Source organism: Dipteris shenzhenensis, chromosome 8 (assembly GCF_047967505.1).
Source record: "Dipteris shenzhenensis isolate YYH24624 ecotype China chromosome 8, Dip_SZ_1.0, whole genome shotgun sequence".
Taxonomy (NCBI): Eukaryota; Viridiplantae; Streptophyta; class Polypodiopsida; order Gleicheniales; family Dipteridaceae; genus Dipteris; species Dipteris shenzhenensis.
The window spans coordinates 10782494-10804932 of NC_141603.1; the positions used below are offsets into that span (position 1 = coordinate 10782494).

General features: G+C 44.4%; 1 protein-coding gene across 3 annotated transcripts in view; it reads right to left on the minus strand.

Moving 5' to 3' along the window:
- The window catches only part of LOC147899094 (uncharacterized), a 43846-nt gene extending 25657 nt beyond the window's left edge, over positions 1–18189 (minus strand). For all 3 annotated transcript variants that reach the window (XM_087378644.1, XM_087378646.1, XM_087378645.1), the window contains exons 1-2: positions 17445–18189; positions 15713–16751 (exon numbers count right to left, since the gene is read on the minus strand). In XM_087378644.1, coding sequence (XP_087234770.1) covers positions 15713–16751; positions 17445–17633 — 1228 coding nt within the window. In that variant the 5' untranslated portion in view covers positions 17634–18189. The remainder of the gene's footprint in view (positions 1–15712; positions 16752–17444) is intronic.
- Between the last annotated feature and the right edge of the window lie 4250 nt (positions 18190–22439).

The following is a 22439-nucleotide window of genomic DNA, read 5'->3' on the forward strand; positions in this document are numbered from 1 at the left end:
GCAAAAGCAATATCCGGACGAGTGGCAACCATGGCATACATCAAAGATCCAACTGCAGATGCATACGGAACCTTGGCCATTTCAGCCTTATCATCATCTGATCTGGGGCTGTCCTTACTGCTGAGTTTTAAATGTAGAGGCAACGGGGTACTAATGGACTTCCCCCCCTCCATTTTAAACCTCTGCAGTACTTTGTCAATATACTCTTTCTGTGACAGAAACAAAAGTCCCTTGGACCTGTCACGAGTAATACGCATGCCAAGAATATGATTTGCATCACCCAAGTCTTTCATGTCAAAAGACTTATGCAGTTGTTTCTTCAAAGCACTAATCTCATGCTGAGATTTACTGGCAATAAGCATGTCATCCACATATAGAATGAGTAGCATCAAACTGCCATCCTTTGCCCGTTTGGTGTACAAGCAATGATCGGTCTCACACCTATGATACCCTTGGGACTGCATGAATGCATCAAACTTCTTGTACCATTCTCTTGGCGCCTGTTTGAGTCCATACAAGCTCCTTTTGAGCTTACACACAAGCTGCTCTTTCCCTTTAACAGCATATCCCTCTGGCTGACTCATATAGATCTCATCATGGAGATCTCCGTGAAGAAAAGCTGTCTTCACATCCATCTGACATAAATCCATGTCAGCATGAGCAACAAGAGCCAACACTGCTCTCAAAGTAGTCATCTTGACTACAGGGGAAAAGATCTCATCAAAGTCAATGCCCTTCTCCTGCTTGAATCCCTTGGCAACCAATCTGGCCTTATACCTCGGTAAAGCATTTGAATCCACTTTGACTTTGTAAACCCACTTACATGGCAAAACTTTTCTGCCTGCAGGTAACTGCACCAAGTCCCATGTATCATTCTGAAGTAGAGAATCCATTTCTGACTGCATGGCTTTCTCCCACTTCTTTTTCTCTGTTCTTCCCATAGCTTCCTTGAAGCTGGAAGGCTCACCACAATCTGTCAGCATGACAAAATCAGCCACATTATTGGCTCCGGGAACAAACCTGGCAGGAGGCCGTTGTGCACGGGTGCTCCTCCTAACAAACTGTTCCGGATTAGGCTGCTGTCCAGCCTGTTCTTCATGCATAACAGGTGGCTGTACCACCGTACCTGGCTGTTCTACAGCCCCATCTGTTGGCACATCCAGTGGTGCATTATTGGCAAAATTTTCTGGCTGAATATCAGCCTGTATACCCTCTTGAACAGGGTGATCTGCAGCAGGCTGCTGCTGCATATAAATAGGCATTCTTTGCTGTCCAACATCATCATAAATAACCCGCCTGTATTCCACAGGTTGCACGGGTTCCTTGTGTACACAATCTTCTTTAAAGATGACATCATTGCTGCGTATAATCTTCCGTTTAACGGGATCCCATAATCTGTACCCCATTTCACCTTCATCACCATATCCCATAAAGATGCATCTGATAGACTTTGGATCCAGTTTGGTGCGTAGATCTTTGCGTACATGAGCAAAGCACTCGCAGCCAAATACCCGTAAGTGCTTATATGAGGGTGGCTTGCCAGACCACACCTCCTCTGGCACTTTCAACTCCAAAGCCTTATTTGGTGACCTGTTAATAATGTGAATTGCTGTTTGCACGGCTTCTGCCCAAAAGCCATGGGGTAATGCAGCATAAGACAACATACATCGAACCTTCTCCTGAACAGTTCGATTCATCCGCTCACTTGCACCATTTTGAGATGCATTATGAGGGGCTGTGAGTTCCTGTTTGATGCCCTTAGCTTGGCAAAACTGCACAAAAGCATGTGACACATACTCACCCCCATTATCGGATCTGAGGCATTTCAGCCTACGACCTGTCCGATTTTCAACCTGAGCGACAAACCTCTTGAAAGCATTTAGGGCATCTCCCTTATGCTTCAAGAAATAGACCCACACCTTACGTGTAGCATCATCAATGAAAGTAATAAAATATTTGGCACCCCCTAGTGATAACTGTGGCATCTCACACAAATCAGTGTGCACTAGATCAAGTGGTGCTCTATTCTGGGGAGTTCTCCTTTTATGAGGAGTCACAGAATGCTTGCCAAAAATACAATGATCACAAGTAGGCAAATCTGAAAAAGAGAGAGGCGGCAGATAACCCAAACGTGACAGTTCTTGCATTCCCTTAACAGACATGTGTCCCAACCGGCTATGCCACAATGAAACCTTTGGCAGCTCGGTTATGGCAACAACATGATTACCCACACTGGAAACATAAAGAGGGTACAAGGTATCACTCTTAAAACCCTCAGCCACTACAGTATGGCCATCAGTAATCACCCATTTGGAATCTCCAAATGTGGTGTGGTAACCACTGTCATCTAATAAGCCAGTGCTAATCAGATTTTTCTTGATTTCCGGCACATGGCGAACACCATCAAGCATAAATGACTGTCCATCAGGAAATACTATCTGTATACTGCCAATCCCTGCAATCTGACATGCATAGTTGTTCCCAAGATGAACAACTCCATGAGTACCTGTGTAGGAAGTAAACCACTCCCTGCGAGGTGTAACATGAAAAGAGGCACCTGAATCCAAGAGCCAGGTGTGCATGTCATGGCCATCAATAACCAAAGCATGTGCTATTACAGCAGAAGAGCATAAAACATCATGTATGTCACTGTCACTGTCCTCTGCTGCAACATTCACTGCATCCAATTCAACTAGCGTGGCCTTGCCTTTGCCTTTGCTTGCATTTCCTGCATCCTGTGATTCAGCCTTCTTGGCTTTCTGATCCCGTATGAACTTGAAGCACTTCGACTTCACATGTCCCTTCTTGCCACAATAAAAGCATTCAATGTCCTTTTTGCCACGGGACTGACTGCGGGATTTGGACTTACTAGCAGATCTCCCCTTCTGCTGAGTCCTGCCTCTATCCTGTACCTGCAAAGCATTTGAAGACTTGCTGCCCGCATTATTCTTCCTGCTCATCTCCTCCATAAGGAGAGAGCTCTCTACATCAGCATAAATAAGAGTGGCATTTGAGTTTGACAGGGTGGTCTTGAAAGTGTCCCAACTCTCAGGAAGAGTACACAACAAGAAAGTAGCCTTGAACTCCTCATCAAGGTTCAACCCCTGTGCAATCAGCTGTGTAAAGATAGCATTGAACTCACTCAAGTGTGAGGTCATAGCTGTACCTTCCTTCATGCGAAGATCGACCAGCTTCTTCAGCCAATAAACCTTACTGGCTGAGCTCTTTTGGGCATACAGTTCTTCTAGTCTTTGCCATAGACCATAAGAGGTCTTTTCAGCCTGTACATTGAACACAAGAGTGTCTGAAATAGTGAGCATGATAGCTGCCCTCGCAGACAGATCAAGCTCTTCCCAATCATCAGCTGCCATATCAGATGGCTTGACACCCTTTACCCTTATGGGCTTAGCAATCTTCTTTAACAGAAGAACATTCAAGCACTGTTCTGCCCATAATGCATAGTTATGTGCTCCTTCCAGTTTCTTTATGTTCAGAATTGAAGAATCACCTCCTCCTGATGCCATATCAGATGAGGAAAGTACCTGACTCCCTGGAAGTAAAAAGACTGAATAAAAAAGTTCTGATTTCTCAGAAAAAGCCTGCTCTATTCAAGAGCCAGAAGCACTCTCAAAGGTGCTGTTTTTACTGTCAGTAAAATCTGCAGCAAAACAGTAAATGTCCCTGCAAATACTGTACCTTCTGACAAAATGTTCTGAGCTCAAAAAAGGCATAAAAAACAGTGATTTCAGACTGCTGCTGCTGCTCAACAAGAGCTTAACAGTGCATACTTATCTGACAAAACCACTCAGACTGCTGTAAACACTGCTGTACTGACTGTACTGATCACTTCTCCCACCTCAGATGAGGTATGTCACTGTCTCAAATTGCAGAAGACACTCCAAAAACAGTAAATGACTCTTCAGCCTGTCACACAAAACCTGCAACAGTAAATGGGATAAATCCCAAGCAATCACCCTTATACCAAGGGGAGAAAACGCATCTGAAGATCTCTGTAGGTAACCCAAGTGCAATCAAACAAAGTCTGGGCAAAAGCCCCTTGATCTGACACCGGAATCAAGTGGAGAACACCTCAACAATGAGGTAGCAAGCAATATGAAAATCTCTCTGACTCTTGTACCTGACAATGTGCAATGCATAGACTGCCTCTGTGTACTCAGTAACAACACAACTCACAACGTACAAACACCCAGAAGAAAATCTTTTGAGCACTGTCAACGATGGGCAGTTAGGGACCGAGTAAACTCGATGCGCCCTGACCAAGCGTGGCTCAACTGAGATTTTCAGAGTGTGTACAAAGAATGTGACCTGCAACAAATGTCACCAAATGCACTGCGGAAATAAAGCAAATGTGTGCTCCCTGGCTACACACTGCCTCAAGGCATAGACTGCAAACACATCTAGGCAAAAGCCCTTTGATAAGTTCACCCAAAACTGAGAATTTCACTCAGTAAAAGCATAGAAGCTCCGGCTGTCCTGCTGTACTTCTGTCCTTGCAGCAAGTACACTTCCCCCTTAAAAAAAATCTTTGGACACAGATCCCAAGAAAATGTACTTCCCTGCTGCACACAGATCGAGAAAAAAGACTGTGTAGCTTCCTGTGGGTGAGGTGGCGTCGTCGTCCGTACAGCTGTACGGAAATCCGTACGACTGTACGGCAGTCCGTACGACTGTCGTCCGTACAGCTGCGCGACGCTGCAGATTCGCTGGGTAGCTGCCTGATGCAGCTCCGCCCTGGCTAGCTGCAAAATGCGCCGCCCTATTCAAAAGCAAAAAGCCCTAGCTGACTGCGCCGCCGCCCTGGTCTGCTCCCGCGCCGCTGACTGCTGCGCCGCCCTGCGAGCCCTAGCTGCGAAAAAACGCCTTGGAGCTGCCCTAGCTGCTCGACGCAGCCGCTCAGCTCCCGCGCCGTCGACTGGTCTGCACCCGGATCTGCTCGAGCTCCGTCTTGGAGCTGCCCTTGCTGCTCGACGCCGCCGCCTTGGAGCTGCCCTTGCTGCTCGACGCCGCCGCCTTGGAGCTGCCCTTGCTGCTCGACGCCGCCGCCTTGGAGCTGCCCTTGATGCTCGACGCCGCCGTCTTGCACCACAGCTCGCTGCTCGAGCTCCGTTGACTGCTGCACAGTCCGTCCGTACGACTGTACGGACGACGTACGGTCGTACGGCGCTGTCCGTACGTCCGTACGGTAAGGGTAGTAGGCGAAGGAGAGGAAGCTTGGGAGGGGAGGCTCTGATACCAGTTGAGAGGGGGAAGAGTGAAGGAAGGGAGCAAGAGAGTGAGAGTGAGAGAGACACAATTATTGCGGGTGTGAAGTGATGAGTGAGCCACACCACAAACTCACTTAAGTTTTATTAGGATTAGGTTTACCCTATGACTGTCTTAAGACAGTCATAGGTGTCCTAACTTTAATTCTTTAATATAAGGGTAGGCAATGTGCCTTTACCCCAACACAAGGTATGCACCAAGGTCTGCCCCAGTACAGGCTCAAGGATGCTCATGCATAAACTAAATGCTGCTCCATCAGCCAGACTGACTGCCAACAAGCAGACAGGCCTGCTGATCAGCTGCTTCCTCCTCCTGCTGACCTATATAAGGTCTTCTGCAGGCACATTATACTGGCTGTCCGCCAGTCCACCTGCCCTGTTCAACGCCTAGCCAGGCCTGTCCAGCAGCCCACTGCTGCATAAGCCATGTGAGCTGACCAAGGGTGGCCCACTGGGCTGCCCTAAAATAACATCAAGAAGGATCTCCCTGAGCTTCCCATGTGGCAGCTATCTTACTGCCCACATGGCAGCCTCAGTCCATCTCCTTACTGATGCATCTACCTCTGAGTTTTGTTTGTGGGCAATGTCAATGTTTCAAGTTGGCTGTATTTCAGATTTGTGAGATAATAGAGTCAGTTACACTGCCCTTTGTCGATCAAAGGCCAGTTACATACACTGTCTAAGAATGCGCCTTCACAGTCAAGATCTTGTGAAACTTGCTGTAGGTTACTTGGTTTGTGGCCTCTCGCTTTGTTATGATCTTCAACGGCTTCCAGGGAATCAAAAGCACATTGTTTATTTGTTGGTCTATTGCTGGATGGAAGCCTTCTCTCCTTAGTTTTGATTTTGTGCCAACTTACAACCTACAATTCCCCTACTCAAAAGCATGACGAGTGACACCTGTTGGCCCCAACACTTGGCGCCCCTTGCGGTATTTATTTAATTACTGGTTAGCTCAAATACAAAAGGACTCCCTTCAAGAGCTCACCCACAGGTGCAACCTAGTACAATGCCAACCCATGGCTGTGCTAGTGACCAACTCCCAGTGCTATTCTCTTGGTTCCTTTCAATAGTCATGCATAACACAAGTAGAACAACCTGACAGCATGCCAAGCAATGCATTCACATATATCCAAGCCATTACTGAGCCCAAGGCTTGCCACTGCACCCCCCGGAAGAGAGTATCAGAACCTGTGCCCCAATCCTCTTCCGGGCCAATGGCAAGGTATCCAACCTTGCAGAATCTCAGTAAGAAAGAGAGTAGCATAGAGCAGAAGAAAAAGATAAGAATCCAGCTACAGAAAGAGCCTGTTTCAGCTCAGAACAGCCCCAGAAGTTGGTTGAACAGAAGACAACAGTCTCTGGTAGGAGGGAGCTGCCTATGAGTGACTTCCAGCACCAGAAGAGATCAAGAAAGAGAGGGTTTAGCAAGCTGAAACAGATTCGCCTGATTGCGACCACTAGAATGGTGATTCCAACCCACCAACACCTCCGTTTTCAATGCGCCTTGTACCAGGCAAGAGCAGGAAGAGAGATGTCCAAAAATATGAGATCAAACTCAAGAAAGGAAGACTTCTGTCGCGAAGAAAGTCGAGAAAAACTACAGAAATGGCCCAGAATGGAGGCGTCCAGGTCGAAGAAGCATGCCAGCAGCAGAGAGCACGAAGGAGAGGAGAACTGTCACGAAGAAAGCTCGAAAAATGAGTTCAGCCAGCAAGAGAGATATACCTTGTAAGACTAGAATAAGTCCAATCATACAACTTTAGATTTTTTGTTGTTCTAAAGAGGCTGCAAAAATCCGCCATCTTCAGAATGAGGCTGCTCTAGTAGGGGAGAAGACTCAAAACAGCAAGGAAAGGAAAGGAAGGGCTCTAGGGGCTTCCAGGGGTGACACCTAGGTGCCACAAGGCAAGCAGAGAGGCCACACACAGACTTATGGCAAAAAGAGGCGTGGGATTTTAATGCCCCTAGGGGAGTCAGATGGCACACCATGACCCTAATGCTTGGGAACCAATGACCCTAGTTTGTAGGATCTCTAGGGGGTCAATTTTTAAAGGATGACCCCATTGAACCAAACCAATGACCTTCGAAATTGAAACCACTCTAATAGCACTAAGAGTTGCACTTATTGCACATGAAATCATAAGTACCTTTTGGGCATCAACTAAGGCCCCTAGCCAGGTACCCTAGGCTAAATTCAGTGACAGTTAGTTTGGACACTTCACATAACCACCACGTCCCCGTGACATACCCCCCTCTTGAAACAGCAAACTATCTTGTTTCCTGTCCCAAAATTACAGCAAATAGAAAAGGGTGTCACAATAGGCGTAAACAACCCATAATCAATAGTACAACATCACATGAAGTACCAAAAATACAATGTACATACAGCAAGACTGCAGATCCATCCATATGGCAGTGTATCAACCAACTGGAGTGTCATGATCACTCATCATAGAAGTCTCACGGCCAAAAACACTGTCAGCATCAGTGCCTTGGGTGAAACCGCAGTGTCACCAAGCGACCTCTAGATATCCTGTGAGCATGTCTGCACTGTGGGTGCGGAAGTGCTATCCCCCCCATGAGCATTCGATAATGCTCCAGACCTATGCTCTACTGAATTGGAATGAGCTGCTACCGCAGTAGGCTTGAGACCAAATGCCTCAAGGTAGAGCTGTAAAACATGTGGTGAATCTGCCAATTCACTTTCTTCCATCCAGATCGCATCATTCGCAAGATAATTCTTGCACTTCACTCGATAGCGTCTGGCAACTCAACCATTAACCTTCCGATCCTTATGTGCCACAATCTGCTCAGAAATCAAGACCTCATCTTACTCATCAACTTCAGGTTGCTCTTCAACTGGCATATCATGTGGCACGTCTCCATGAAAAGGCTTCAACAAGCTAACATGGAAAGCATTGTGGATGGTCCACTACTCAAGTAACTTCAACCTGTAAGCTACCTCATTGATCTGCTCAAGAACTTGAAAGGGGCCGTAGTACCTCATATTCAGCTTGTACAACTTTACTTTCCCTTTCTTGCTCTTGAGCGTGCCTTAAGAAAACGCAGCAATACCCAATCACCTTTTGTGAAGACCAGGTTCCTACGATGCTTGTCCGCAGCTCTTTTCTGCTTGTCCTGGCTACGTTGGAGGGCATACTTAACCTTTTCATAGGCTGTCCACAAGTCCTCCACATACTCATCTGCCACAAAAATCTTCTCTTTTGTATGCAAAATAGGAGGAACCTTTCTCGCTCCTTCCACTATTTCGAACGGTGCCTTACCCATGGAAGAGTGCACTGTATTGTTGTATGCATACTCAATCAGCGGAAAATATTGTTCCCACTTTGCTTTTTGCTCAAACACATAACAACGCAACAAATCCAAAGCTGTAGAATTTGCCTCTTCTGATTGACCATCAAACTGTGGATGATAAGAAGATGAAAACAGCAGTGAGGTACCCATGTTATCAAACAAACCTCTCCAGAACATGCTAGTCATCCGTGGATCTCTGTCGCTCATGGTAGACTTAGGCATCCCATGATACTTGAAAACAGATTTCAAGAATTCCTTTGCCATCTGCTCAACTGTAATCTTCTTCCTTACTAGAATGAAGCGAGCCATCTTCCTAAATCTGCAAATTATGCATAGTCCATATGCCATCATGACTAGAAGGAGTGCGAGGGAGATCAAAAACAAAATCCATAGCGATGCTCTGCCATGGTCTATCTGGTATAGGCAAAGGCTGAAGTAAACCGGGCTGTTTCTGCCTGTCATACTTCACCTTTTGACAAGTGATGCATGTCCTGAGATAAGCCTCAATATCTTTGCGTAGAGAAGGCCAATAAAAGTAGTGCTCTACTACTTTGATTGTAGCCTCAATACCCCTATGCCCTGCATACGATGGGGCATGACTTTCAGAGGCCTCAATGGCTCATTACACACAGCTTTCCATGCATCATCATAAATCCCTCCTTAGGTGTATAATGATCATGCCGATTGCCCTCCATAAGCTAATCATAAATACGTGCAAAAGCATCATCTGTAGCATACTGCTCCTTCAAGACATCAAGCTCATTGTGATAAGCAATAGTAACCACAGATCCCTGTGATTTCTTGGACATAGCTTCTATACGTGGCCTTCTGGAAAGTGCAACAGCCACAACATTTTTCTTTCCAGCCACATGTACAATCTGAAAATGAAAAATGGAGAGGAAGTTTGCCCATCTCATGTGCTTCTCTGACAACTTTCTCTGAGTGAGAAAGTATCGCAGCGATTGATGATCAGTTTGCACATAAAAATCAGCACCTAAAAGATAGTGCTTCCACACAGTAAGAGCATGAATTACAGTTACCAATTCTTGCTCATACACATTCATGTTGTGTTCAGCATCTCGGAGCAACCTGCTCTCATATGCAACCACTCTGCCTTCTTACATAAGCACTCCACCCACACTGTTGCCGCTTGCATCACATTGAAGAACAAAAGGCTTTCGCAAGTTTGGCAAAACGATGACAGGATCAGAGCATAGCTTTTCTTTCAACTCATTGAATGCTGCAATTTCTTTCTTCCCCTAACGGAAAGGCACTGCCTTCTTCTGCAAAGCATGTAAGGGTGAAGCTATTATTGGAAACATGGTGAAGGAAGAGAGAGAGAGAGAAAGAGAGAGACATAATGAAAGGCTCTCATTCATTCATCAAGTGTGTCAAGACAAGTGAAGTACAAGCCTTATGTAGGCTACTCACTCACACACTAGCACCTAGTGCATATGGGATAAGTCCCATGATGACACATGGCACTCACACAAGACTCACTCACATAGACTAGTACTAGATCACCTAGTACTTCACACTAACACATCACATCACCACTCTTTGGCTATGATATCTCCAACACCCCCCTTCAGAGCAAAGAGTGTGAGACCCAACGCGCAAAGAATAGACCAATCCCCCCTCCACCGCAATACTGCAAAGAGCAAGTCCAACTATCCAACACCTCCCGTGTGATAGTGACTTCTCAGTCAGCTTGCGACCGGCAAGGGCAAACCATCACTCGTCATCCCCCCTTACTCTGAACTGGGTGGTCAATACCATCAACCAAAGTAAAAGACTACATTCATTTTTGGGAGACAACCCATGGCAGAGTACCTCTTATTGACTCCAAATACATTTAATTTAGAGGGACAACTCAAGGCCGAGAACCTTTATGTGACTCAACACAAACACAAAGCATAGGGGCCTAGAAAGCCCAACCTTGGTCAAATGGATCCTCGTCGTCAAGAGAGAGGCCATGAACCTCTGCTGTAGCTGCATGTATCTCCTCTAGGAGCTCTTCATGTTCAACTCCGTCTTCAGCCAGAAGATTGGCATGATGCTTCTCTTGTTCATCCATTTGCTTGTGGAAGTAAATGCATGATCGATAGGAGAGGCAAGAGTGGCTTCCTTATTGCGACGATCCTTCTCAATGAGGAGGGCCACCATATCATCAAACGTGGTAGTGACAAGATGAAGGATCTCAAGAGTGTGCTCAAAGCGAGAAATGCCATGCATACTCTTCAAAAGGACGGCCATCTTATCTTCATCATCAGGAACACTCTTCAAACTTGAGAGTTGTTGAACAAGAGATTGAAACTGGGCTAGATGACCTAGTGCGGGACATCCAGGCATACATCGAACTCTGTCTCTTGTGAAACATACCTTTTATTGGCCAAAGATGCATGCATTTATTGAAAGCTATGTGGTAGGTTGCCAAGTTTATCAGGTTACTAAGGCAAAACACCTTAGAAGCCCAAGTTTATTATAGCCATTGCAAAACCCTGGTAATAAATGGGAAAGTATTTCCATGGACTTTATTACTGGTTTGCCTAGAACGCGCAAGGGTCATGACTCCATTTGGGTCATAGTTGACCATCTGACAAAGATGGCTACATTCTTACCTACTAGATCGACCATATCAGCTATTCAATTGGCTCATGAGTTTGTGGACCAATTGTTTAAGCTATATGGTTTGCCTTCAGACATAGGCAGTGACAACAGGGACAGTTGCATCATAACACTCCCCCAATTGTTTAAGCTATATGGTTTGCCTTCAGACATAGGCAGTGACAACAGGGACAGCTGCATCATGACACTCCCAGAGAATCTTGGATCGAAGATCCAAAACATCTGGCACACATCTTTCCATTCCAGAACAGCAAGCTGTTCCTAATCGTCCACTAACCTCCCGCCGCCTATACCATAGGTGGCACAATCCCTGAGTCCTCGTCAACCATGAAACTCCCATCCTAGAGATTCTGCCAAAAAGAACTGAAATGACTCAGTTGTGCAAAGGCCTCTCAAGGATTGAAATAGGTCTGAGGATATTTCCGTAAATGACATAGCATTTACAAACTTGACTCGACTTAAGGCATCCACCACACTATTCATGGAACCCTTTCGATAACATATTTCAAAATCAAAATCTTGCATTAGCTTTAGGGTGCGTAGGAAGCAAGTATACTTCCAGTTTCACCCTTATCCTAATGAGAAGAAGATGCAACTTGAAGCAGGGTATTTATCAGGGAAGGCATTACTTTGGTGGAAGGAACTACGACCAAAGCCCTCCACCTGGATCGAAATTTGGAGAGGTCTTCAGGAAAGAATTTCTGAAGAAAGAGGAGGATTATGATATCATAGGCAAGCTCTCAAGGCCCTCGATATGTCCAAACTGAATTTGACTTTTAAAGTTTATCTTTAGATTTTTCGTGAATTGCAAACCACAGCTACAAAGATGGGCCCTGTCACTTTATTGGGCTTCTTTGTGAATGGTTTGCCTGATTCGTATAAGCTTTAGATCAAGAACAACAAGTGTACCACTTTGCAAGAGGCCATGAACTATGTGCGCATCTATGATGATACCATGGCCAGCGCAAAGAGAACCACTGCTACCGACACGAGTGGAAAGAACAAGAGGAAGTTTTGCCAGTCACCAACTGATACAAGGGAGTCGAAGTCAGTTGACAATGCCTCTAAGAAGAATTCAACTCAGATGAAGAATAGTCGAGCCTGTTTCCTACAAACCCTTAAGCTTTTCAAAAAGGACAACGTTTTATTTGCGATGATCAAGGCCACACACAGAACGATTGTCCCAAGCGCAAGAACCAGATGCAAGCGCCAGGACCAAAGCTCCATGCAGGCCAAGGAACCAAAGCTAGGGAGCTAACCAAGCATCGATGACAGGTATTTCTTTAAATGTCATTCCCTGCCCACTTTCTTGTAATTGCACTTTTAATAATTCGTTATTTGGCCCCCATGACCTTTTCCAAGCCTATGGAGAAGTTAGGGACCAAAGAGTTCACATTCTCTTTAACCCGGACAGCTCTCACAATTTTGTGAACTATAAACTTATGCAGAGGCTGGGACTGTCCACGACACCTAGCGATCACACCCACGAGGTGAAGCTTCCAGCTGGGTAGCAGATTTGGGATCGTAAGGTCGACGAACTTTCTATCCGGATTCCAAACTACACAACCACTCTTACGTGCTATGTTATGCACTTGGAACATGTAGACTTGTTGATCGGAATAGAGTGGTTTAAAACCCACGATTTTCGGATTGGATGGAAAGACCATACACACTCTTTTTTGGACAAGGACACCTAATTTTGTATTCACTGTGATGATATTCTCTCTTCTTAGGGACCTATTGTATCTACGATGCAGCTTCAGAATATATTAAACACTTCTCGTTATGATGTGTATCAATGTGTTTTAATTCCGCTTTCCTCATTTGTTGTCTCACTTAATAACAAAAATGATTTAAGCGTGTTTGAACACCAAGAATTGAGAACATTGTTGGATTATCTCACTGATGTATTCCCTGCACAACTGCCGGAAGGTTTACTCCAGAACCGGCAGTAGATCATCGCATAGATTTAGTACCTGGGGCTCAACCTATTAGTATTCCACCCTATCGGATGAGCCAACTCGAGGAGGACGAGTTAGCTTCACAGCTTCAAGACTATCTAAACATGGGTTATATTCGCCCAAGTAAATCACCCTGGGGTGCACCTGTCCTTTTAAGAAAGAAGAAAGATGGTTCGTGGAGGACGTGTGTAGATTACAAACAATTAAATAAAGTGACAATTAACAATAAATACCCACTTCCTTATCACATGTACAATGATTATGGAGATCTTAATAAGGCCAATATTAAAAAACAGGTTTCCAATCCCCACGAATAATGACTTGTCGAATAAACTCAAGGGTACTCGGAGATTCACTATGCTAGACTGATGACACAGAAAGCTGACTTCAAAGTGATCACTGCTGTGATTCAGTTTGACTAATGCACCAGCCATCTTTCAGATACTAATGAACAAGATATTACAGCCACTTTTATTCCAATACATGCTGGCTTTTTTTTTCAACATCCTCATTTACAACAAACACAAACAAGAGCACATTGAACATGTCCATTTTCAAACAGCTGCTGGAAATCTTGACGTTGCATCACCTCTACGCTAAGGCCAGCAATTGCACTTTTAAGGCAAAGGGGTTGAATATCTCAGGCATACTGTGGGCAGGAACAGGATTCGAGTGGACCCTTCAAAGGTAAGATGTGTAAGGGAGTGGCTGCAGCCATGCAATCCCACTCAGTTGAGAATTTTTGGGCCTTGCATCCTTATACAGGCGCTTCGCGTCTCTGCCAAAAGAGCAGCCCTTCTCACGGATATCCTTAAGAAAGATGCTTTCTTGTGATCAAAGCAAAGATCAGTTTTAAAGATCCACCCATACCCCTACAATTACAGCAACAAATGGCTAATTTTAGACAAAATGGCAAAACAAATGCACTGAATCAGATGTCACCCCATGCAAGTGAATCCCAATATATCTTAAATCAGCTGTTTTTCAGGTTTCTTCTGATGGAGGAAATGTGACAATTTCTGCAATACTTGCCCAGATTTGATGAGATTTGCATGGAAGCGTACCCAATCTGCCAATAAAACTAGAAGAGTGCCCAATCTGCCAAAGTCATCTGCTTCTGCTGTCCCCACCTGCTCTAGATACCTGTATGGGAAAATATGCTTTTTTTTTACAGTGGTGTGGACAGGGGCAACGTCTGCACTTTTTCCCATAAAGTAACAAGTATTCTGAATATTTGCCTCAGGATGTGTGCCATGCCCAAAATATCCTATTTTCATTGCCGTAGCTGTTGCAGCCACATGGCTACCACTTGGTTGGAGCAGTTCTGGACAAATCTCTGGAAGTTTCGATCTTTGGTTTTCAATTTACATGGACTGGAAATGCAAGCAAATGCAAACAACACAGCTGAGAGTGTACTACGCCAGACGGTGGAGTCATTGTACCCATCGCTAAACTTAATGATGGCACCCAAAGATTGTAGGCAATAATGATTCCATATCGGACTGGCAAAGTAATTCAACCTTGCCAAGGTTCCCTTGCACGGCAGATTGGGAATCCCCATTGAAATTTCAGAAAATATATAAGATGGCATGGATCCGTAATAACAGAAGGGCCAACGCATAAAGAAGCCCTAAGATTAATTCGGAAATGCATTAAAGGGTGTACATAAGTTGAGAAAAGACCAAATGGATTTCTTCCTAAAGTGGATATTTTATGAGAAAGAAAATAATGTTAAGGGAAGCTTGACAAAAAACACTGTAAATTTGAACGTTACCTCTTTGAGAGTCAAATTTGTAGTCAGAACTTTTATAGCTTAGAAAGGATTGGTACTTAGATTAGTGTCCAGTTGTTTTGGTCTTCGCTATCTGTCGACTGAACTTCACTTAGAATGACCTTGATAATTTTACTTGTATCATTTAATCTTGGGTAGGTACTAAAGTTGCAAACAGTATTTATTGCCATTCTTACTCATAATGCCACGCTGGGACATTGCTGTATGGTGCCAGTAGAATGATGCATATAAGATGGGCCATGCAGTTCTCTAGCCAAAAGGGTTGCCATGGGTGGTAAAATATTATTTATTTTTACCCTTTTGATGAGTCATGCATGATGAGTCATGCATGATATGACGGTCATAATGCATTATACTTATCCAGAAGTTCCTAAATCATTAACTTAATTGAAAGTAAGTCCCGCCGTCTGTTATAATAGTTCCAAGTTATACTAAACCAACTATTTATGAGCAATGACATATATGAATGTAATTCCATATTTGAGCTTATACACTGGACAAACTGGAAGAAAAAAAGTTTTAACTAAAATAAAACTATAATTCTAACGTTGAAGGTCATGTAATTCTGTTAAACTAGTGCTATCAATGCATATCACCTCAGATACAACAGATGCTGAACAAGCAGATTTTTGCTTCTGCATGCAAAGCTGACCTGACAAAACTCACTATGGCTGTTCAACAGGGTTCATGTAAAACATTGAGCACATACAATATTTTGAAATTAATCATACCTGAAGCCGTAGTTGTCAATTTTATCTCCGATGAGCTTTCAGTCTCTGACTTCATGTGAATTGCGTCACTGCTTATTGGCTCTCTGGAAAAAGATCCCAACATGTCAACATCACTGTCAGTTGTACTTGTTACAGTAGGATGTGATCTTGAGGCACTTGCAGCTCTGATGTTGGGTCCAGATTTGGCACCTTGTCTAGAACCTAGTGTACCTGACATTGTTTCACAAGGACGAGTGTTTCTTTCCCCCTTTTTTTTTTCCAAGGTATGGTCACCATCTGTCTGAACTTGGATTTTAACAGTTTCATTTACAAAATGCTGCCTATTTAAGCCTCCAAAAGAATGCTTTGTTGACACTGGTTCCCGAGGAGGGGGTACCCCACCCCCAATTTTGTTTCCCAATGAATAGTCGCCATCTTGCCGAAATTTAACGGGTTCATTTTTCCCATTTGACATTCCAGAATAAAGCTTTGGTAGCACTGGTTTCCGAGCAAGAGGAGCACCGTGCATACTTTTATAATCCAAAGAATGATCACCATCTGTCTCAGTTTTAACGTTCACAGATTTGTTTCCCACAATATGCACATTTGAGCACCTTGTTAACAAAGGTTTCCAAGGAACAGCAGTCCCATCAATACTGTTGTTTTCCAACGGATGGTCACCATCTGGCTCAAGTTTGGCTTTAACAAGTTCATGTTGCCCGTTTGAACCTCGAGAATAAAGCTGAGTCCGACCCACAATTTTGTTTTCCAATGTATGGTCACCTTCTGTCTCAGTTTTGACTTTAACTCGTCCATTTTTTGATGTATGCCCATTTGAGTCTCCTGAAGCAAGCTTTGATAACACCGATTTTCTGTGAACAGCAATCCCATCCGCACTTTTGTTTTCCAATAGACGGTCGCCATCTCCCTCACGTTTGATCGTGCCATTTTCAAGAGGATGCGCATTTGAGCATCCAGAGAAAAGCACTGGTAAGGTCTGATTGCGCAGGCATGCCAGTTGAGCCTCTGCTTCCGCAAGCTTCTTCTGAGCTTCACCCAACTGCAGCAGTTACTAAATTAGACATTAAAAGATCAGGATTCTTAGAGGCTTGCTATGAATGAATGCGTTTCCTTGTGAGAAGCATACCCAAAAGCCCCCTCGGCTATAACTCTTTGCCTACATTCTGTGTTTGTCTGGAATATACTAACAGTTGAGAACATACGTACGTACATGAAACATGCAGTTTGGCTCAACAAATGCAAGCACTAATCCGATTTCGTTTCTCCCGCTTCCACATCAAATAACAAGCATAAAACAAGCTGAGACTATAATCGAGCTCCATTGGAGTTAAAGGTTTCCGATGCTTCCACACTACAACTGCACAGAATGATGCCTAGGCAGAAGAATATATTCAGTATTAATGAATGGAGGCAAGACGTAAGCTAACTAGCTCGTTTCATGAAGAAACATGGTCACTGTTCACAATTCGAAGAGGACCGCTGGCCTGAATTGAACAAAAACAGAGGAAACGAGCTATCCATTGTGGTCTGGGTCGAGTCTCGCTTAACCAAGGTCGTGACCGCATTCAATGCAAACTCCAAACCACGAACGCTTAGAACGATCAAGTTCAGCCACAGCAAGGTCTGTTCGTAAATTTAAACAAACGCGAGATGATACGCCTAATAAGGATAGGGACAATGAAGCGAAGTTTGAGATCCTCTTTAACATTGATGGAAATCCGTTAACGCAGACCTGTGCCTCAAGATTTCGAGTTTGTTCCTCAATGCACCTCACGACAGAGCGCCGCTCTTCAATAAGCCGAACAAGTGCCCGCTCCTGCTCCAGTTGAGCCTGCTTCGACTTATTTTCGCCTCCCCCTGGGGCTTCACCAAGCCGAGCCCGCTTCAACGGCGGGTCAGATTCAGTGATCCGGCCCCTCATTGTACCGAAATATGGGTTTCTCAGGAATGCACTAAAGCGGACAAAAACTCAACTGGGTACTTTCCCAACTGCAATGAATTGCTTCCAGGCAAGGCAAGATGCTGCGCGGCCAACAATGCTGGGGTGAGGGACTGTCCATTTGCGAAAGGAAAAGCCAGAGAGGATTGGTGTGCGGGAGATGGGAGAAGCATCAAAAAAGAGCTGAAATAGTCGTTTGCAGGGACGAAGCTTGGGGAAATGGCGATGAAGTTTTGAGACATAAACCTTTCCTGCTTCTTCACGCGTCCTTCACCATCTCAGGCGATGGAAGTCATGGAAGTCATGGAGGTTCTCTTCCCATTGAGGCACGCAGAAAATTCGAGATATCATCCCATTGAGGTTACATTCTTTCTTTTGCCTCTGTCGCCTTGCTCTTTATCAAAACTCCGATTCTCTGCCAACCAACCAAAAATCATGCGTGCAGATTGCCCTACTGTTTACACTGTCTAAAATACGACATTAGTTAGTTACACCGCAACCAGTCGTCATGACAGAAATCGACCCTCCGCTCCTCAGTTTCGAGAATTCCCATGTTTGAATCATCGCTCCTCCACCACCACTTGGATGTTGGAGTTCAAAGGGAATTGTGCCTATCTGAACTTACTAAAATTAAATTCAATTAATTAGTCCCTTTTAAGCGCTTGCCCCAAGCATTCTCATAGGTTATGTAATTTGGAACATTACACCTCATGGCGCCCTTCTCGTCTCTCTTTTTGGCCTCCCATAGCCATAGGTAAGAAGCCTCTTCTCTCTTTTTGGCCTCCCATAGCCATAGGTAAGAAGCGAAAATCACCATTTTTTATTTTCAAAAAATCTCGAGTTTTTATTGATCTACTTGCTATTTTTTCCTCAAAAAATCCTCCACATTTTTAGCGCCTCTCTCTCTCTCTCTCTCTCTCTCTCTCTCTCTCACCACTTTCAATTCATCATCTCCGTCCTCTTTAGCTATTTGGATCTCGTGCATGCCTTATGAATGATTCATTATCATTCACCTTGTTTGGAGTGTTGGAGTTCAAAGGGAATTGTGCCTATTGGAGCTTACTAATTGGAAATTACTAATCACTTGGGAAAATTAAATTCAATTAATTAGTTGCTTCTACACCCTTGCCCCAAGCATTATCATAGGTTAATTTGGAACATTACACCTCGTGCTCCCTGCGCCTCTCATCCTTGCCTCCCACCCTTGCAGCTCCCCTCTCCTCCTCCCCTTGCCCTCTTTGCCCTCCTGCTCTTTGGGTGGTTGTTCTCTATATATTGGCGCAGAGAAGCTTCTAGAGAAGCTGTTGGCGGCAGAAGGATCGAGAAGCAGAGGCTGACAGAAGGATCGAGAAGCTACGAGCGCACTAAATTCGCAATCGCATTAATTCGAGAGTTCAACCTTACCTTAATACCTTCATTTGAAGTGCGCCGCAACAAATTAACTGAATTTTCCATTTTTTCACATTGGGGGGACCTATTCGAGAAGCTACGAGCGCACTAATTCGTAATTGCATATATCGAGACTTCAACCTTATCTTAATACCTTTATTCAATGTGCGCTGCAACTAATTAATTGAATTTCCCATTTTTGCACGTTGGGGGGACCTATTTGGTCCACTTTGAACTTACTATTTCACTCTAGCTTCTTTTTCTCTACTTTCTCAATCTCACCTTGTGTGCACATGGAGAGCTTTTGGCATAGTTCAAGTACAGCACGCAATCGAATGCCTGACAAATGCAATCGGACGTCCGTCCAACAAAGGAGGAAATCCAATACGAATGAAGAACCTTGCTTCTCCGAATTTCTATTCTAACCTATGTCTATAACCCCGATAGGTTTCTATGAGCTTCAGTCTCACATGTGCCCCAATAACATCTGGTAGGAAATTTCTTGATAGAATACAATCGAAACCACCACATGTGCCCAACCTATCTCTCTATGCCTCCGATCTCCCTATCTCTCAACCTTCCCTCCAGTCCCAATCTCCATGCCTACTGTTAGAATTATTGGCATTTTCTAGGCACTGACCAATGTAATCCATAAGTGAGTTAGGGGCACTTTTCCCTCACTAGAGGTTTTTCCCCCTAACCACAGTTAGTGGGTTAGTGTGGTTTTGTCACTTGGACATAACCCCGATAGGTTTCTATGAGCTTCAGTCTCACATGTGCCCCAATAACATCTGGTAGGAAATTTCTTGATAGAATACAATCGAAACCACCACATGTGCCCAACCTATCTCTCTATGCCTCCGGTCTCCCTATCTCTCTCTCAACCTTCCCTCCAGTCCCAATCTCCATGCCTACTGTTAGAATTATTGGCATTTTCTAGGCAATGACCAATGTAATCCATAAGTGAGTTAGGGGCACTTTTCCCTCACTAGAGGTTTTTCCCCCTAACCACAGTTAGTGGGTTAGTGTGGTTTTGTCACTTGGACAAAACCACCTCCTCACTTGTACTCACTCTATCTTATCTATTCTAGTTCAATGTTTTGCTCTCAGCTCACTCTTACTTCTTGGTCTCACCTTTCAACATTTGGTATTAGAGCCTTGTTGAGCTCTAGCCTCCAGCCCAAGCTCTTGACTTCCTGCCTGCTCCTCCTGTTGCATATCGTCCGTACACTTCCTGCTCCAATGATGTACAACAGCTCGTCCGTACAGATTTCATTTGTACAACCGTACGTTCGCTGATAGTCCGTACGTCCATACATCGTTGACTATCCGTGATGGAGAGGAGGTCTTATTGAAGAGCAACAAAGAAAGGGAGAACACCAAAATTTGTGGGTGCTAACTCACCCAGATCAAGGTAAGCTCTTATTATGTATGTATGGTACAAAGGGGTATAGACTGGGCCATTGGCCTTTACCCCAACAACCTCCCATGTAAAGGCCAATGCGCCTTTAAGGGAGAAGATGGGCATCCTAATGTCATCCGACACCCATCAATACTCTGCAATGTGCAAACCGCTCTGAGGAAAGACTCTTTGTAAGAAGATCTACAGGGTTCTCATCTGTGTGAACCTTGACAAGCTGGATGCGCTTGTCCTTAATCACCTCTCTGATGAAGTGATACTTCACATCAATATGCTTTTTCTTCGCATGGAAGATAGGATTTCGTGCCAACAGGATGGCACTCTCACTATCACAGTGCAAAACTGGAACCTCTCCTGTAATGCTCAAGTCTCCCACTAGACGAGTAAGCCATATAGCTTCCTTGCATGCCTCAGTGGCTGTAACATACTCTACCTCAGTGGTAGACAAAGCCGTACATGGCTGCAAATGAGAGACCCATGAAACTACACCTCCAATGAATGAGAAAACATATCCTGTAGTAGACCTCCTAGTGTCTACATTCCCTACAAAATCAGCATCTGCATATCCAACAACAGATCTGTCCTTCCTCCCAAAGAAAATGCACATGTTCTTTGTACCATTCAAGTATCTCATGATACCTTTCATTGCCTCCCAATGCTTCTTGCCAGGATTTGCCATATACCTGCTAACCGCTCCCACTGCAAAAGCAATATCTGGACGTGTAGCAACCATGGCATACATCAAGCTTCCTACTGCGGATGCATAAGGTATCTTTACCATTTCAGCCCACTCCTCATCTGACTTAGGGCTGTCTGCTTGCCTGAGTTTCACATATGGAGGCAACGGAGTACTTATGGACTTCCCTCTCTCCATATTGAAACACTCAAGTACCTTGCTAATGTACTCTTTCTGTGACAAATGAAGGAGTTTCTTGTTCCTATCCCGAACAATCCTCATGCCAAGTATGTGACTGGCATCACCCAAATCCTTCATGTCAAAGGTCTCATGCAACCTTTTCTTCAAGGCATCCACATCCAAAGTAGATTTCCAAGCAATAAGCATGTCATCAACATATAAAATCAAAATAAGAAGGCTACCATTTGATGCCTTCTTTGTGTAGAGGCAATGATCTGTCTCACTCCATGTGTACCCTTGGGATCGAATAAATGCATCAAACTTATGGTACCACTCCCTAGGAGCCTGCTTCAGCCCATAAAGACTTTTCTAAAGCTTGCATACCATATGTTCTTTGCCCTGCACAACAAACCCCTCTGGCTACTGCATATAGATATTCTCATGAAGATCTCCATGTAGAAAAGCTGTTTTTACATCCATTTGGACAAGCTCCATGTCCTCTCTGGCAACCAATGCAAGCACTATATGAAGGGTGGTCATCTTCACCACTGGGGAAAAGATCTCATCAAAGTCAGTACCCTTCTCCTGCTTAAAACCCTTGGCTACCAACCTTGCCTTATACTTAGGCAATGCATCTGCTAGAGACATCTTCAGCTTGTAAACCCATTTGCATTGCAATGCATGCTTTCCTTTGGGCAAATAAACCGAATCCCAAGTAGCATTCTTCATCAAAGAATCCATCTCTGGCTGCATAGCCTTCTCCCACTTATGCTTGTCATTCCTAGACATAGCATCCTCAAAGCATGAAGGCTCACCACAATCTGTCAACATGACATAATCTAGAGATGGAGCATATCTCTGTGGAGGTCGTGAGGCTCTAGTGGAATGTCTCAATACTTGCTCACCATGAGCATCTTGCTATCTCAATTGATTTTCCTGCATAACCTGAGGTTTGTCCACATAGATGTGGCTCTCCTACCTCACGATCTATGGGTTGTCCATGCCCTGCATCATGTGGAGCAAGTTGTGCATGCCTCTCATATGGTGGTTGTCCATTTTCTTGAAACACCACTCTGCATATCTCAACAGCCTTTTCTGGCTTCTTGTGCATCTTGTCCTCATT